Source organism: Gigantopelta aegis, chromosome 6, assembly GCF_016097555.1.
Source record: "Gigantopelta aegis isolate Gae_Host chromosome 6, Gae_host_genome, whole genome shotgun sequence".
NCBI lineage: Eukaryota > Metazoa > Mollusca > Gastropoda > Neomphalida > Peltospiridae > Gigantopelta > Gigantopelta aegis.
Window position 1 is genome coordinate 65,668,589 of NC_054704.1, and position 20,353 is coordinate 65,688,941.

At 37.5% G+C, this 20,353-nt stretch overlaps 1 protein-coding gene across 1 annotated transcript in view; it reads right to left on the reverse strand.

Moving 5' to 3' along the window:
- Window positions 1-364: 364 nt before the first annotated feature.
- The window catches only part of LOC121374685 (CD109 antigen-like), a 53,875-nt gene continuing 33,886 nt past the window's right edge, over window positions 365-20,353 (reverse strand). The window contains 9 exon segments of the mRNA XM_041501788.1: window positions 365-502; window positions 1,093-1,181; window positions 2,594-2,696; window positions 9,810-9,957; window positions 10,838-10,947; window positions 11,878-11,940; window positions 12,617-12,766; window positions 13,670-13,918; window positions 16,503-16,577. Coding sequence (XP_041357722.1) covers window positions 494-502; window positions 1,093-1,181; window positions 2,594-2,696; window positions 9,810-9,957; window positions 10,838-10,947; window positions 11,878-11,940; window positions 12,617-12,766; window positions 13,670-13,918; window positions 16,503-16,577 — 996 coding nt within the window. The 3' untranslated portion in view covers window positions 365-493.

Below are 20,353 nucleotides of genomic sequence, written 5' to 3' on the forward strand. Positions count from 1 at the left end.
TGGGAGGTGGGTGGGTTAGGATATTCATATTTACAAAATAGACTTAACTGCAACATTTGACAAAACATGTTCATTAGCATCGGACATGGCAATATTAGTTATTTACTAGCCCATCAATGAATATCACTAGCCATGGGAGTGGGGCTACCATAATCTAGAAGCCCTGGATACCCTGTATTCTCCTTGCTCTTTTACTTTAATTAGAATATCTTATGTGGTGGAAGCAGGTTTCCTTTAACACTAAGTCATTAATCGTTCCTAGGCAAACAACAGCATGCCTGAACCTTGGCTGGATATAGGCACAGTGATAAAGTTTATCGTCAGTATTGGATAATGTGTAGATAAAAACAGAACACTAATAACACAAAGTACAGGTATGTTGTATTTCGACACATATGGACAATTATTGTTATTTCTCATACAATTTACATACCAATTATTATTTTTTAGTGTTCAGTTTACACACCAGTTATTATTTCTTATGCTGTAGGCTTCATTTCACCTGAAACAAAAGAAGAGTAAAATTAAGAACAATTGCAAAAATGGAATAATATTCTTCCTACACTTTTTTCCCTAACAATTTTCCTATGAGTAAAGATTTTACATTATTACCCACATGGTTAAAAACATATTGGTACATATCAAATTGATACATCCCATTTGGCATTACGCCATGTGGGACATAACACTTCGACGTCATTGATTGGCGCACTACAACCGTACATGAACGTCAACCAAACGAGTTGAGTGATATAAATTAAAATCAATTATGGGTAATAAATAGGATGTTAAACATGCTACCATTTCCTATCATGTTATGTCCCTCGTGAAATAATTTTCATTGTCACTCGATAAAGCTTGTGACAACTGAAAATTATTTCACTTGGGACGTAAACACAATACGAAATGGTAGCTTATTTAATATCCTATAATTTATTTTTATTTTAAAAACCATTTTTGGAGTTAAACAACAGTTAAAAAGAAACTAAAAAGAAGTAAACACCAACCCCAACCCCCCCCCCCCCACCCCCCACCCCCCACCCCACCATTTTGATGTCTTTCAATATAATTCTAATTGAAAGTTGGACTCACCTTAATGCACTGAGTACAGGAAGGGCATATATCACAAGTTTTTGTATTCTTTAGCAATGTCGACTGATAGAAAGCCACTGCCTTATTACCTGCAAAGGAAGAAAGATACATTTTATATGTTTGAAATAATATTATGGTATGTATGGAATATTTCATGCAAATTGTCTTAAAAAAGTATCCAACTTGATCAATTAGTATTAGGAATAGCACTATAGTATTCATTTATTTTACTTCAACTTATTTTCATGCTTTTATCCAATTAAGGTTCAAGCACGCTGTACACACATCAGCCATCTGGGCTGTCTGTCTAGGACAGTGGATTTTGTTGTTAGTTGGTTAGTGGTTAGTGAGAGAGAAGAGGGTGTAGTGGCCTTACATCCACCCATTGAGCCCTTAAAAAGTCGCTCTAGGTTGGAGCCAGTACCGGGTTGTGAACCCTGTACCTACCAGCCTGTAGTCCGATGACTTAACCACTGCGCCACAGAGGCATGTGCACTAGTAATCAATGTTTATGAATCGTTTTTTGGGTGGGTGTAATATCATAGGCAATTGCAATTGCCTGAATTATTGCACCTAGATCAGCTACTGAAATGGTCTAAAGTCAAGCCGGTTAGAGATAATTTTGAACTGAGGTGACCGTAAATATGGCTGATTAATACTAAGAGGGAGTGTGAGCATTAAACCTGCTTTTCTGGTTTATTATAAGACGGATTGGTAATCATGGTGAGGCCATGATTTTTAGCCCTTGTACCCTACTCCAGCTCCAATGACACTGCCTAAAGGTCCTGGAAATTGTATTTCAAAAAAGAACATTTTAAAGAGAAGCTTGATGCCATTAATACTATGTTTCAAACTAACAGCCTATCTAACAATCGGACTCGGGATAGGCGTGTTCGAAACCATAGTGGTGCATGGACACGTTAAACCACTTAATAATAATAATAAAATAATATCTAACAATGAAAATGACATATTAAAGTCATTTTCTTTTTCAGAATATCACTGTTTTTATATTCAGTGTGTTTCTGGGCATTAATGTTTGTAGTAGTTCAATTTTCATTTTATTTTCTAACATACAGACATTTAATATTATTGGGAGGTAAAATCCAGTTTAGACTACTACACACATTGGAACAACCAGAAAAACATTGAATATACACACACTAATGTTCTAAACAAAAACAAATGCATACTTCCCATAACACACTAAACACGTTTTTGTTTCTTTCATAAATCATCTTTTTAAACTTATTTTAACAATAAACAATAATATATCATATCTGTGCTAAAACACCCACAAAAGTCAATATCATTTTTTATAAATAGAACAAAAACGAACATGTGTCTTATTGCAATAATGCAATTAAATTTGTTTGTGTCAATTATATAAAAAAAAAAATATTAATATTTATTTTTAGGTGTTAAAAGTCTATGTTAGTCATTAAGTTAGTACAGTCTCTTTAATGCAGGGTATGTTTTAATGAGAATATGGAACACTAACTTGGCTCATAGTAGTCGTACACAGTGACAGCCACTGGCTGGGTCTTCGCCACAAGTCCTGACCGGTGGAGTACAACAGTCAGACAAATAGGAGTCTTACCAATCTGAAAAAAAGTACTAGTACATGTATTAAATCAATTGTAACTAGGTAAATAAGCATGTAACTATGTAATATTCTCTTAATATCCAAATTTATAACAATAGCACATCTACGGGTATTGATTTGACTATTCTATTAACTTAATAGCATGTATTTTTGACCATGGAAACAAAAGCAGATTTTGCACACTTAATAATTTCAAGTATGGTATAATTTCCCCCCTCAAGTATAATTTAATGTAAACTAAAGAATCGGGGTTCTGTTTGATATCATCTGAAATTGTAAGTTACTTGATCATAATATCGGTAGAATGGTATCAATAGTAAGGTCCGGTCTATGGGGCATATCGATTTCACTATTGCATCATCCAAGATGGCCGCCAATCTGAGCCGTAGGGGATGACGCAATGATGACGTCACTAGGCCCCGCCCCCAGAAGGGTGTGTACACGTTTATTTTAAGAACTGACTGATGCAATGCTGACGTCACTAGGCCCCGCCCTCCAGAAGGGTGTGTACACGTTTATTTTAAGAATTGGTGTAATACTGACGTCACTCTTACAGTTTTATTTTTTGTTTCAAGAACCGCTGTAATGTTCATTACAGTAGTTTGTCCAAATGTGTATTTGAAGACAATGGTTACTTAAAAGACGTATGTTAATTAATATCCCCCACCCCCTTTGTTATTATATAGCAGCTTATGAAAGAGACCGTGCATCGCACCCAACATTGAATACAGGTGTACGAGAGAAGAAATAATGAAGGGTTGTGAAACGTTAATAAATGATACATTGATATTTGTATTACACATTTATGAATTAACTGAATGCTGGAACGTTCGGAAGTTTTGCCAATGTTGTACTCACCTAAATTAGAATAATATCCACAGGAAAAATCCACATACTTGTGAGAATTATTTTAGCAACTAATCTTATACGATGTAAGGCCCCACAGTCTGGGAGTCAAATTGAAATGTGATATCTGTCAGCTGTGAATCGTTCCGTTGATCCGCATCCTGGTAATCTAAACTAGGTGTGAGCCCACTTGAATTTTGTTTACTCCCCTCCCTACACACACACATCTCGATGACGATAATATATATATATATACATATATACACAGTGTTGGATGTAGGGAAGGGGGCGGATAGGGCAGGGGGAGAGCGGTGTTCCCCTAACGTACATATTTATTTATTTGAAATATGATTTTTGTTTCTTAATATAATATATACTTACTTTTGAAGATACAATACATCTTTAAGTATATCCGTGTAATGCATTTTTAATCCACGCCTCAATACACTGTTTATCACAGTACATGGCATACACTTATGCTAACAGATAGAAAAATGCAATTGAAACATCCGATTCTGAATGGGATCATATTATTATAGTGTTAACGTTCCAAGAGGGTCGCTAATGGAGGGGGTGTTAATATACAACGTTTGTATAAGCTGAATGGGTCGTGTTTTATGATATTCATTACTGCTTGATGCTCTGGCCCTAATATCTGACCAATTAAAGAATTTGAGAACTGATTTACAGAGTGCGACTGAAACCGGATACGCACACTTGCGTTTGAACTCTAGACGTGATAAAAACCAGAAGCAATTCTGAAGGGGAGAAAACGAAACAAAACAAAGACCCTGTGTGCTACATTGTACGTCCATGTATGTTTCTGCTATGATACAATATAAGTGTATGGGTTTTAACAGGTTATTTCGATATAAAAACCAGAAGTAATATATTGTTCACACGCACACACACACGCTCACACACACACACACACACACACACACACACACACACACACACACACACACACACCTCCCCCATGATTTCCCCCCCCCCCCCCCCAAGTTGGAATTACTTGTAGTATGAAATTTTTTAATATATTCCGTCAATGAAGCACGTCTTAGTACAATGTTTGGCACCAACATTTCAAATGCAATCTGACTCCATAGTTTGTATGTTTGCGGCGGGGGCAGCGGCGCGGCGGGACGGTTGCGGTAAGCGGCGCGCGGCAAGACCGATTGGATGTCGCGGCGGGACGGACGGGGCGTCTGCACGGAGGGGGACGACGCAATGGCGCGGGCGGGACGGAGGGGCGGGACGGAGGGGGCGGGTCGTGGCGGAGGCGGCGATCAGCAAACACACATGAGATTGCCTTTGAAAACTGGGATGTCAGCAAGAGAAGCGAGTGTCGTGACATATACAGCAAGAGCGCTCGTTTGTGTTTCCACACTATCATTATCTACCAGTCAGAGTAGAAAACACCGATGTCATCCACGTCTATATAAAGAGCCCCACGGGACACCCTGCTTCATTTATCACCGGATCCGTCGTCGTGCCACTTCATCTCAAACCTATGCCTTGCGGGTTCTGATCGTCATGAACTACACACTGTACGTTCCCGACACCGAGAAATGGACTCGCTATTATCAGTTGCAAGCTCAAGGCAAATATATGATTTCTCCTCGGACGGGTGAAAGGATGGACGTGGATAGTTTCTTGGAACTGTACGACAAAGATTACAAGAAGAATAAGAAGCCCGAAGAGTCACACAACAACCCTCCGGTCATTATGACTTCTCCCACGCAACAGGTGGTGGAACAGGCTAAAGCTCAACTCAAACGCCAAAGGCAACATAATCAACAACAACAAAGTGGTGGGGGATACAAGCGTAACGCCTCGAAACGGCAGAGGCAATTTTAAACTGTATAAAAGGAGCCACGGAAGACGGACATCGCCATTTCAATTTGAATCGGCGGCGCTGTCACAATGTATCAGAGCTCGTGTCCTGAGTGTGAAAAGATATTTTCCAGGAGAGATGCCATGATGCGACATCTAAACACCAGTCATCCACCACCACCGCTGCCACCACTACCACCACCACCACCACCACCACCACCACCACCACCACCACCACCGCCCCCACCACTACTACTACCACCACCACCACCACCACCACCACCACCACCACCGCCACCACCACCACTACTTGAATTGCAACATCCTTTCACGATGATCGTGTCGGGACCCACGTCGTGTGTACAAACTACTGAAGAATGATGGCATCAATCCACCTCCCCAACGGATTATCTGGCTCTACAAAAGATAGCAACCGCTTTACGACATCATTGGGGCAACGGTTCGAGTGGAAGTCGTTCAAGGCATACATACGAATTTGGAAAACGACCATTATTTGGATCCCAGAATTAGAAATATCATCGTGTTAGATGACCTGCTGTCTACGGCCAATAAAGATTCTCGCATCACGGACCTTTTTACAGAAGGGAGTCATCACAGAAACCTCTCCGTGATTGCCATCAATCAGAATCTCTATCAGAGTAAAGACCCGACGCAGAGAAGAAATTGTCATTACCTGGCGCTGTTCAACAATCCCATCGACAAGCAACACGTTCTGACATTGGCACGGCAGATGTATCCAGAAAACACTCGTCATTTCATGAAATATTTCGAGGGAGCTACCCATAGGCCCTTTGGATACCTCATGGTGGACCTCAAACCTACCACGCCCGAAATGTTACGCCTTCGGCCTAACGGCCTAGAGACGGGAACCTGTGTGTCTGAACGATATAAAAGCGTAGACGCAACAGCGAACATCCCAGACGACTTGTCACTAGCATCGGGAAAACAGCTCTGCGAGTGCAGCTACTACAGTGGATCCAAAATCATGCAAAACGGTGCATTTAAGAGGACATTACCAGGCATACCCGCCTACGAAAGTGCTGACGACGAAGACGATGATGTAGAGCCATTTTTGAAAAAGGTCAAGAAACTGCAGTCCTGCGATACGTGTGGGGTCGTCTTTAAAGACGGGAGAAACTTGCAGCGACACCTGCGCTTGAATACATGTGAAAATGACGAGGAGAAAGGAGAGACCTCTAATGATCTCGAAAACGAGGGCATACGTCAGATGATCGATCGTGAATACGATATAAATCGTGACTATTTTGAAGAAAAGAAACAACGTTTTCGAAATAGGAATATGTCTCAAGATGACATCGAAAAACGACTGAAGGCTCTAAAATGGAAATTGTTTAAAGAAACGTACTCTCGAGTTTTGACATACATGTACTACTTTGACAAAGGCATGAACTCGAGAAACATTCTACAGTCGGTGGATCCGAAGACAGATGTTAGACCACAAATTCGTTCCAGATTAAACAAATATCGTTCCTGGATCAGTGAATATCTGGACGAAGCAGACAGTGCCGACGACGATGATGATGATGCTACCAGTGGTGATGAGGATATTGATGATGACAATTATACTAAATAAACAGTAACTGTATTTTGCCGTACGACCTGTAAATGCTACCTTCTGTATATGCGTATCTTATGTCCACTGATTGTGAAATAATAAAATCAAGATATGACTCTTACCTTTCTTTTTATTTTTACTCATCCTCATGTGTGTTTGCTGATCGCCGCCTCCGCCACGACCCGCCCCCTCCGTCCCGCCCCCTCCGTCCCGCCCCCCCCCCTCCGTCCCGCCCGCGCCATTGCGTCGTCGCACTCCGTGCAGACGCCCCGTCCGTCCCGCCGCGACATCCCATCGGTCTTGCCGCGCGCCGCTTACCGCAGCCGTCCCGCCGCGCCGCCGCCCCCGCTGCAAACTTACAAACTATGGAGTCAGATTGCATTTGAAATGTTGGTGCCAAACATTGTACTAAGACGTGCTTCATTGACGGAATATATTATAAATTTTCATACTACAAGTAATTCCAACTTGCGGGGGGAAATCATGGGGGAGGTGTGTGTGTGTGTGTGTGTGTGTGAGCGTGTGTGTGTGCGTGTGAACAATATATTACTTCTGGTTTTTATATCGAAATAACCTGTTAAAACCCATACACTTATATTGTATCATAGCAGAAACATACATGGACGTACAATGTAGCACACAGGGTCTTTGTTTTGTTTCGTTTTCTCCCCTTCAGAATTGCTTCTGGTTTTTATCAAGTCTAGAGTTCAAACGCAAGTGTGCGTATCCGGTTTCAGTCGCACTCTGTAAAACAGTTCTCAAATTCTTTAAGTGGTCAGATATTAGGGCCAGAGCATCAAGCAGTAATGAATATCATAAAACACGACCCATTCAGCTTATACAAACGTTGTATATTAACACCCCCTCCATTAGCGACCCTCTTGGAACGTTAACACTATAATAATATGATCCCATTCAGAATCGGATGTTTCAATTGCATTTTTCTCTCTGTTAGCATAAGTGTATGCCATGTACTGTGATAAACAGTGTATTGAGGCGTGGATTAAAAATGCATTACACGGATATACTTAAAGATGTATTGTATCTTCAAAAGTAAGTATATATTATATTAAGAAACAAAAATCATATTTCAAATAAATAAATATGTACGTTAGGGGCACACCGCTCTCCCCCTGCCCTATCCGCCCCCTTCCCTACATCCAACACTGTGTATATATGTATATATATATATATATTATCGTCATCGAGATGTGTGTGTGTGGGGAGGGGAGTAAACAAAATTCAAGTGGGCTCACACCTAGTTTAGATTACCAGGATGCGGATCAACGGAACGATTCACAGCTGACAGATATCACATTTCAATTTGACTCCCAGACTGTGGGGCCTTACATCGTATAAGATTAGTTGCTAAAATAATTCTCACAAGTATGTGGATTTTTCCTGTGGATATTATTCTAATTTAGGTGAGTACAACATTGGCAAAACTTCCGAACGTTTCAGCATTCAGTTAATTCATAAATGTGTAATACAAATATCAATGTATCATTTATTAACGTTTCACAACCCTTCATTATTTCTTCTCTCGTACACCTGTATTCAATGTTGGGTGCGATGAACGGTCTCTTTCATAAGCTGCTATATAATAACAAAGGGGGTGGGGGATATTAATTAACATACGTCTTTTAAGTAACCATTGTCTTCAAATACACATTTGGACAAACTACTGTATTGAACATTACAGCGGTTCTTGAAACAAAAAATAAAACTGTAAGAGTGACGTCAGTATTACACCAATTCTTAAAATAAACGTGTACACACCCTTCTGGAGGGCGGGGCCTAGTGACGTCAGCATTGCATCAGTCAGTTCTTAAAATAAACGTGTACACACCCTTCTGGGGGCGTGGCCTAGTGACGTCATCATTGCGTCATCCCCTACGGCGCAGATTGGCACCATCTTGGATGATGCAATAGTGAAATCGATATGCCCCATAGACAGGCCCTTACTACTGGTATCCTATTAGAAATGAAATACAAGGAAAGAAAGAAATGTTTTATTTAACGACGCGCTCAACACAGTTTATTTACGGTTATATGGCGTTGGATATATGGTTAAGGACCACACAGATATGTGAGAGGAAACCCGCTGTCGCCACTTCATGGACTACTCTTTTTCGATTAGCAGCAAGGGATCTTTTATATGCACCATCCCATATACAGGAAATACAAATACCAGCTCCAATGGTAATTATAATTTAAACTGAATATATTGGAAAGGTCCACTGGAATAACCTGTGATGTCACATTTTTAGTTAGGTGATATTTTAAAAATTTAATGTTTATAATTCTGCCATCGTGGAATATTTATGCCTAAAAAAGCACAATTTACCAAGTACTTTTAATGGTCTACCAAAATTATACTTTTTAATTAGTGTATCATTGTGACCTTGACATACATGACCATTATAATACTATCTGTATGGACGTCATATATTATTCCCATGAACCCTTCATTTTGTTTTCTTACTTATTCAGATTATTCGTTTTGTTTAAAGACACCACTAGAGCACATTGATTCATTAATCATCAACTATTGGATTTCAAACATTTAATAGTTTTGACAGTCTTAGATAGGAAACCTGCAAAAAAAATTTCATTAGTAGCAAGGGATCTTTTGTATACATCATCCCACAGACAGGATAGCACATACCACAGCCTTTGATATACCAGTTGTGATGCACTGGCTGAAACAAGAAATAACTCAATGGGCCCACTGATGGGGATTGATCCCACACTGACTGCGCATCAATCGAAGCCTTTACCACTGGTCTACGTCCCGCTCGAAATCATTTTAATAGTCTGTTGGTAAGTTACCTCGTCAAAATACAGGATAACCTTCTTGTTAGGCGTTTCAATCCTCTTCAGATCAAAGACGTCTCCAATACTCGTCTTGTCAGCGGTAAACCCAGAAGGAACACCAATCTCCTCCACAGCCATGCCACTCGTTCCATTCTTCAGCCAACTACAACGCGTTTGCTCATTAGTCAATAAGAAACCTTTAATGTGCATGTTTCTGTTAAACAAAACCCATGTATACGCTAGCTTTCCTGGCTTGGAAATTGCCTAGTGCATTCAAAATGTCCTTTTTTCAGCAAATTAACTACAACAAGTTTGGTTATTAGTCAGTAAGAAACCTTTTAGGTGCATGTTTGTGTAAATAAAACAAATGTGCCAGCTTTCCTGGTTTGGCAATTGCCTAGCGCATACAAACTTGCTTTCGACAGTTATTACATCATATGTATTCCAAAGTCAAGGAATGGCAATTCTCTTACAGACAAAAATTTAAAGAAAATATCATCCAAGGAAGTAGCATGATTTATGGGAGTAATTATGACTTTGTCAAAACTTCCTTCACACTGCCTTGTGCAGAGATACGATTTTTATTATGTTAATCAAATCTCATAATGCCATTAAAATCCTGCGTTTGTAACACATTTCAAATTGCATAAGCAGATGACGTTTTTACTATATGTGTAATTAATTAACCTTTTAGAAAAATTCTGTTTGTAGGTAACACCTGTTTATTACAGAAATATATATAAACTGGTTTTGTTTACAAATCATATCACTATTATTAATAGGTATGTATAGCATACTACAGGAACACCTATGGTATGCGAATTATTAATGTGTGAATCCAGGTTTTTGCTTCGGGTGGGTTTAACTCAAAACAATGGTTACTGGTAAGTAACTTGATCATAAATTCGACATCTCCAAATATAGTAACATGTGATTTTCTACAGTTACTGACATGATCTGGATTAAACGATGTATAAACACATGATTTTAAAACTATTTTACAAGTTATTAGTATTATTTATGGAAGACATTCCAAAGCTTACTTGGCACAGATGTTAACCTTTAGCATCTTAACAGTTTCCTGTTCGATTTTCACTGTCAAGCCAAACGAAGGCTCCTCCACCTCCGCCTTTACGTTGAAGAAGACAGATACCTGTAACAGGGAAGGTAGGCCCAGATTACAACCGGTTTTTGTGTCATGGGCGGCGCAGACGGTATGGCTGATCCACTTTTTTGTGTGGGTTATATTTGTTGTATCTGTGAAAATGTCCTTCATAGGTGAATTTGAAAGGAGAGTCTGGCAATTAACCTCGAGCCGCTTCACTATTTTGTTTACACTGTGCCCCTTTATGTCTAACGGTAACCAGTGAATTATCAGAAAACTCTATAAAGAACAATACTAAAACTCCTATGAAACATTAAGTTTTATATTATAGCTTCTCATGTCTGTCTGACTGTCTGGAGTCTCTCTCTCTGTCTCTCTCTCTCTCTCTCTCTGTCTGTCTGTGTTTCTCTGTCTGTCTGTCTGTCTGTCTGTCTCTCTCTGTCTCTGTCTGTCTGTCTGGATGTCTGTCTATCTCTCCCTCTCTCTGAGTGTGTGTGTGTGTGTGTGTGTGTGTGTGTGTGTGTGTGTGTATATATTTAATGGCATGCAGGCCCGTAGGAAAAGGGGGGGGGGGGGCACATGCACTTGTGTACCTTTATTATTATTTGTTTTTGTTTTACATATTAATGTTTGCCATTGTAACCAAAATCTGATATAGAGTTTGTACCCGATCTGTCAGTGCTCCCCCCCCCCCCCCACTCTCAAAGTTGTTCCTACAGGTCTGACGTGATGCGTAACTGGGGGTGTGTACACCTGTGACCACGTATATTTTTTTTCCAATGAGCACCAACGATTGATGATAATGTATGATTAAAAAAAACAAAATTTTTATTAATATTTGATTCACATACAGTCAACATCATAGGCAAACAGTAGTTGTTGGGTAATGGTACATATATTGTACTGTCTGTCCACGTGTAGGTTATATCTCATTTTTATGGAAAATGTTTAATTGTATTCAAACTATTTAATACTCACTTCAACAAGAGCGATACCATGTCCAGTTGCAGATATCATTACTGTAGTAGGTATGTTTGGCAACTAAAACAAATAATATATGTTATTAAATAATCTGACATATAACAGAATATGTGACCCACCAACACACGGCATTTTGTGGATATACATTAAAACCAGCCATGTCAAGCCTCCCGGATTCCGCGGGAGACTCCCGGTATTTGATCAAGTCTCCTGCGGGAAAAAAAAAACTCTCCTAGGAAATCCTTATTTTCTAAGCATATTTAAAAAACAATTTAAAACATAAATAATATCCTTTTAACTTTTAAAATTAGAGATTGTTCTTTTGGTGATCCACTTTTTACAAAAAAAAAAAAAAAAAAAATAAAAAAAGAAGGAAAAAACTAAAAATAAAGAAAAATACATAGCAGCTGTAGGTACAATGGATTTTTTTTACACTGTTATGTTTTAAACAATTAAAATGTTATATCAATCATATGTTGTTCTTTTTTTATTTAGAATACCAATAGAAACATGTTATAATGGCACCAGAATCAGGAAATACCTTTTCAAAAATTCCACGACATCGATGGTGGCATAAACGTACCTTTGCATCTGCGACGATCATCATCATCCATAAACACACAAGAGTGTATTTCTTGGAATGGTAAATAACATTTATACTTGCATCTGTACAAAAGCCTTGTGTTTCTTAATGGGGACGAACATGGTAAACATAGAAAACCACAGCTATACTTACATCTGCACTCTGTAGAACAAGAGCGTTGTGTTTATTAATGCTGAAGTTCTTTGTGAATGTCCCAGCTTGGACGCTGACCTGCACGTCGAATGTATTGCTGTACACTATCTTAGCGAACTCTGAGAGCGCCTGCAGAGCAACCACTGTATCCTGAAGAAAAAAGTACACTTTCAACAGTTCTGAGCATTGATTAAGTAACAGCTATAGTGTGGGTGTGGGTAGTTTTTGGCATGCTTCCATCAGAGAACTGTTCAAGCACGCCTGTCGTGTGGGCACAACCTCTGACTTTGTCAGAGAGTTCTGACCATGACAGGGCAGCTATAATCATCACATGGTGATTATAAAACTTGGCTCGGGGTGTTAAGACATATGTAACTCATTGTCATCACCGGAACTACATTCTCAAATTAGCATTGATCGGTAGTCTGTAGTTTTTGTCCTTGAGAGGCCAACTAGGTTTTTGGACTGCGTCCCCGAATAGTTTACTAGAACATTCAGTGGATATCAACATGTTAACTGGTGAATCCTTCTCCTTCTCCTCAACAACATTATCAGCTTTTAAATAATGAACTTTAGAAGCTAAGTCTTGCATCCAGTATCCTATGTTTATAACTACGGTCATCTTACTTGTAGATTAAAAATACTGTCAACAATTAAATATGTTTCTTACTTGTTTGTATCATGATACAGTTTATTCCAAGGATTATGCAATATCTCATGTTAATGGGTTTAGTGACTGCAATAATCGTAGCTACCAAAAGTAGTATCAAACATGGTATTGTAGCTATTTGACTAGATATTATTCTGTTTAATCATCATTTTGGTCAAGTACCTAACTTTGTACCACGCAAGTTATTGTAACGAATTTTAGTTAAAGCAGAAAACTGTGATACCAGAAAAAAAAGTTGTATGCAATGATCTTAACCTTTAATCTTCAACTTAAAAGATTCGAAATGGGAAATTACATTTTCTCTTTAGTATATGTATTTTCTAGAATGTTCCATACAGGGGCATTTGGGACCGGTGTAACAGAGTACTAGTATGATAGGGTACCTGGGTTGATGAAAATCCACCACGGGGGTTCCGCTGAGCGATCACCCACTTCATAACGTTCAAACCACCAACGATGTTGCCCATTTCAGCATATATTAGGAGAGCATATGACGTCATCTCCGTGTCTATTGCCTTTGATTGGTGAGGTGGTTTCCAATAGCTCGTACTTGTCGATGTAGTTTCTGGCTTGTGCCAGTACTTGAAGCCATCTGAAATAATAGCATGCAAAATACAATCGCTGTACATTGCATTTTAAATGTTTATTATGGGTTTCATGTGTCAGTATTGACCATCTTCTACGAAATCGAATTACAAAGAAGGAAAAAAAACCCTCAAAGAATAAACAGCACATTATCTGGATGCTTCCAGAGGACACAGCTGCATATATTGTCAGTAATGACAGGCCTGTTTTGTGTAACACATATCAACGCTGAAAACAGAACTCTAATATGTTTGATTCAACCCAATGAATCAATTTGTCTTCACGCTGTATTCTGAGAAAGAATGCTAAGTGTTGAAGGCTTAGATGTGCATTTGTTTTATATAAAAGTAAATATTTCAAATAAATAAGAAGCTGAACAATTTTAACTTGCTTATATAACATGAAGTTTTCAAGCACAATAAATCAGAAATTAAATATAAGAAATAAGAAATAAAATAAAAAAGGCTCTAATAAAATATGATTTATTAACAAAAAATATAATTAACATAGCATTACGGCACCAACTTTAATTATCCACATGTGAGTGGAATCAGGAATGCTATATAATAACCAAACTAGTTATTTTAGTCAATACACTTCTTTAATGATGCACTGCTTGCAGATATCATGCATGCGTGACTTGTAATATGACACCAAACATTAAAACAAACACCATTAGCAAAACCTTTTTTTTTCATTCACTGTCATTTCACTTTTATACAATACATTATATCAACTTCATATTCACCTTTAATTATTGCATTTGCCTCCAGCTTCATGAACTTTCATACAATACATTATATCAACTCCATATTCACCTTTAATTATTGCATTTGCCTCCAGCTTCATGAACTTTTATACAATACATTATGTCAACTCCATATTCACCTTTAATCATTGCATTTGCCTCCAGCTTCATGAACTTTTATACAATACATTATATCAACTCCATATTCACCTTTAATTATTGCATTGACCTCCAGCTTCATGAACGTTTTTACAATACATTATATCAACTCCATATTCACCTTTAATTATTGCATTTGCCTCCAGCTTCATGAACTTTCATACAATACATTATATCAACTCCATATTCACCTTTAATTATTGCATTTGCCTCCATCTTCATGAACTTTTATGCAATCATGAATATCACCTTTAATTAACGATTGCATTGACCTCCAGCTTCATGAACGTTTTTAGAATGTATTATATGATGGCCATATTCACCTTTAATCTATACATTTTGCTTTCAACACAATACATTATATCAGCCTTTCACCTTTAATTATTGCATTTACCTTTATGAACTTTTATACAATACATTATATCAACTCCATATTCACCTTTAATCATTACATTTGCCTCCATCTTCATGAACTTTTATACAATACATTATATCAACTCCATATTCACCATTAACTATTGCATTGACCTCCAGCTTCATGAACGTTTTTACAATACATTATATCAACTTCATATTCACCTTTAATTATTGCATTTGCCTCCAGCTTCGTGAACTTTCATACAATACATTATATCAACTCTATATTCACCTTTAATTATTGCATTTACCTCCAGCTTCATGAACTTTTATACAATACATTATGTCAACTCCATATTCACCTTTAATCATTACATTTGCCTCCATCTTCATGAACTTTTATACAATACATTATATCAACTCCATATTCACCATTAACTATTGCATTGACCTCCAGCTTCATGAACGTTTTTACAATACATTATGTCAACTCCATATTCACCTTTAATTATTGCATTTGCCTCCAACTTTTGCCTGTTTTTCTACAATACATATATCAAGCCATATTCATATATTTTAATTATTGCATTTGCCTCCAGTTTCTTGAATGCCGCAGTGAACACTTTTGGCCAGTTTCAGATAAGAGGTATGGCCAGTCATTATATATTTTCTATAATTTTGCTTTCAAGGAAAGCAACACCTTGCCTGTTATATGTTTGCACTTCCTATGAATATTCTGGAAATAACACCAATCACAAATTTAAACATAGACCAGAGACACATAAAACATATAAATTGTTTGAAGATTTGCGTACTACCTAAAATATCAACCTTAACGAGGATTATACATTTTGTATGACACAATCACCCACACATTTATATATTTTTATAATCAAGCCACATATTTATATAGTTCTATAATCTAGCCCATGGATCTTGACTTTATCTGTTTATAGCAGTTTTAAAAATGGGCATAGCATTCTCGAAAATATATATAAAAATTTTTTTAAAAGACTTTTACGTCAATAAATATTAACAAACATGCGGTTGTTGCAACCACAGTCGTATCACTGCACATTACACTTGAACGTACATTTTGACAAAATCATGATAGCATACACTCATTAATCACTGACAATCGCGATCATACCAGAAATTTGGAAGAAGTTGAGCACATAATCTTGTACTACAAGTGGTACCCATCAAAAGTGCACCTTTTAATTATCAAGTCTGTTGTTTTCATTAATGATTAAATTTACCACAACTCTTCAAAATAAGGTATTACAGAAACAGCTTACCCAAATTTAAGGTTTTCTTAAGAGAAATGTAAGTAATATGAACACAGAAAATTATCTATTAATACTTACTGGATGAAGGTCTTCATTCTCCAACAGAGCTATGAGCACATAAGCAGTGAGTGATATTCCAGATGAGGATCCACCCTGGAGGAAAACACGAAGAACAAATTCGTGATGGAAGACGCCATGTGAGAGATTGTTAATCACTTAGTGATTATTTAGAATAGCAAAACATTAGTATGGACTGATTCAAAGTTTAAATAAGTCTACACTCAAACAAACATCTATAATTTATATGATGTTAATACCTACAATATAACGTTTGGATATACGTCCAGGGCCCGTGCTTATAAAACGTTTAGAGTCTAGACTCAATCTCAAACGATGTCACACGCATGCAGTTTGTATGGCGTTGCCTTGGCGTTACTGTCTCAGACTCTAATAGAGTCTCGAGTCTAGATTCTAAACGATTTATAACCACCAGGCCTGATGTCAAAACACCAATTCTCTTTGTATAAATGTTAAGCAACGTTGGGCTCAATTATATTTATTGCTGTTAAATAATAATGATCTAGGGATTGGAATATAGACAATTAGTGGATTTGATAGCATCTTCAATAATATCTATTCTTTTTCTGGTTAAATATTCCAAAATAAAGGCATCAAGCGTATAGGTTAGATTTGAAAGGAAGTCTTTTTCAGTTATCTAGCAGTCCAAATAGACAATATAGTAACACAAAGACCACCAAACACATTGCAATATGGTACCTGCATAGCTTTATGGATTACACGGCCAGGTTCGGGGAACGATCCATCTTTGCTCTGCTGCTGAATCATCCACTTTGTTTTATTTGTATGTTGGTTGTTAGTTACACGCAACAGTTTTATTGACATTTGTTACTATTGCCATCTATAGGATTTGATTTTGTGGCATATATATCCTACACAATAAAACAGTGTAAACATGCAAGCCACTATATTTAATAATAGCCAACAAATAATGTCCATTGCATCATTGCATATTTAAAGAATAATAAAAAAAAAAAAAATTACTACCGTCCATTCCAGGTAAAATCCGGCGAGGCGAAGAACGTGTTTTTCCCTATTGTTCCATCTAAACTAGAAAAGATGGACATTGAGGTGTCAGCCAGGACCACTGTCGCCGCGGATGCTGTGAGGAGACAACTCTTAGTAGAGGTAAGACGCTACCCCTCCACGTCTAGGGACAGGTGACACGGAAAGATCTGTATTGTTTCACGAAGAACATGTTAGAATGTTGAATAATTAATAATTAATTTGAGAACATGAGAACACCTTATGTCATTCTCATATATTTTAACTCCGTTAAACAGAATGTACAAATATGTTATACGCCAAATTATGTAAACAATCATATTTCTTCAATATAATAGAAACGTCCACGTTTTAGGGATGCATATGTATGTATGTATGTATGTATGTATGTATGTATGTATGTATGTACGTACGTACGTACGTACGTATGTATGCATGTATGTATGGAGGGTCCAAACAGATAGTCAGTATTATAACGGTCGTGTAGCTCAAGGGCACAATGACAAACTTAATTAAAAACCTATAATTATGGTAGGCCATAAAAAGCGGTTGATAAATTATGCTTTCTTAGACATAAATATTCCACAATTGCAGAGTTGTAAACGTTAAAATTCCCTATATCTATAGTGTGGAGCAAATCTTTACTTTTATAAATGTGTCAACAACTAGGTAAAACAATGCTGATTTATAGTTTGAATCATGTATAAGGACAATAAATGGTTTTCACCTTTGTGACTGGATGTGCTTGCTTGTGTGGTTTTACGTTTTACGTGTGCGTGTGCGTGCGTGCGTGTATATATATATATATATATATATATATATATATATATATATATATATATATATATATATGTGTGTGTGTGTGTGTGTGTGTGCGAGTGTGTATATACGCATGTTTTAGGGCCTTACGGATTCTGTAGAATGCAAAATAAATGCACATCTGAACATTTTGGAGCCACACGGAACATCACTTTAAATAACCATTGTTGTGTATTTGCAGCCTGAAGGTGTGCCCAAAGAATACAATCAGCCCATTCTCATTGACATGAAGCATTCCTCTACCTTCTCCAAGACTGTGCCCCTCACACTGCCGCAAAACGTCGTCGCTGGTTCTCAGAAGGCGATCGTCACAGCTATAGGTCAGTTAGTCTATGGCGTTGTCAAATATAGCCACGTAAATGAAACCATCCCCATGTTCAGCCAGCAAACGTTTCGCTAACGTTCGCTAACTATTTGATTGGTTCCCAACTTGGCCATTTGGTTTACTGTGAAGCGCATAAAACAGTCTAGCGGACGTTTTTCCGCTCGGACTGGATGAACGCATCTCAGATATTGCTGACAACGTGAAATTGCATACATTGATGTGGAAAATAGAACTTGATAACAGGTTTAAAAAATATATATATATATTACTATAATAATCAGGAAATTTACTTTCAATGAAGATATATATATATATATATATATATATATATATATATATATATTTACAATAAAACTAGTTGATGGTAGACGTGGATTTTAATTACGTGGATTATTTGATAGATTTAGTTAAACCGTAGATAATCTTTATTTAACTGCGGCCCGTTCCACGAAGCGATCTTAGCACTACTATCGCTGTAAATACCTACCATCGCGACCTTAATTTTTTTTCAACGAACGCCAGCCCGTTTCACGACGTGGCGTAGCTTACTATCGTCGTAAATTACTTTGAAACTTTACAATAGGTACGAGACAGTTGTAAGCTACTAATACTACTAATGTAGATGTCAAATGGCAGTTAGATGATGATTTGAACATTTTATAAGAAGGATACTAACTTTTTGTGTAAAAATAGATGTAATATATACCAAATACCTTTTATGAAACTTGACGTTCTATGAAAAACATTCTAGGCGACGCCACCTTCACATGCTGGGGATAACTCTCATGTCTTATACATTCGGCAATTATCGCTTAGCAAATATACTGACAGTCACTTCATGGATGTGCTATACTAATGAATAGATCCAAGATGTTCCGAAAAGTCGGTAACCAATTTATTATTGAACTAATTCGCACTTCTTCGCAAAGAAGATTTTTATCATTAAAGGGGCACTTACGATTATCGTAAGGTTGTTTTGTGGAAGGGCTGTAGAGTTTACGGTGCCAGTTGTAAATCTCACCTTAAGTCACTACAATTAATCTTAGCTACAAATCTTTCGTGGAACGGGGCCCTGGGCACTGGTGGAAGGGTGATGTACATCAGTAGTAAGCCGCTCGTCCGAGCTGCGACGGATTGCCCTCAATGAAATCTGTTTTTATCGGTTTCAACCAGTGCCACACGAATAGTATATCATTACCATAATAATTACAAAAACGTACAATGTGAATTCTGAACTCCAAGCAATTTCGACCACTGTTTCACTAAATTTAACATATTTTTTGTCATTATATCAAAAGTTTGATAAATAACCCCCACAAATGTTCTATATTTCTATTACTATATTAGTTGGCATCCAGTATGCAAATTATTGGCACTCTGTGGTCCTTAAAAAACATATTTATTCCAATTTGAGCAAATATCACATTTTTTGGCGAAGCGAAGCGGGCGTACAATAATATTTTGGGTGATAACACAGAGATGGCCGAGAGTTATACACTGCTATCACTTTTTTTTCATATCTAGGGACATATATCTTGCTAAAAATCACAAAGAGCCTTACTCCATCTGTATGGTACTGACCAACCCCCTTGGCTCATAGCCTATAATATGTACTTTTCTATCTCAGAAAACCTACATATGACTGATCCTTTCTGCGTTTTGGAAGGAGTAGCCTGTGTGATTGCAACTGGTTTCTTCTCTC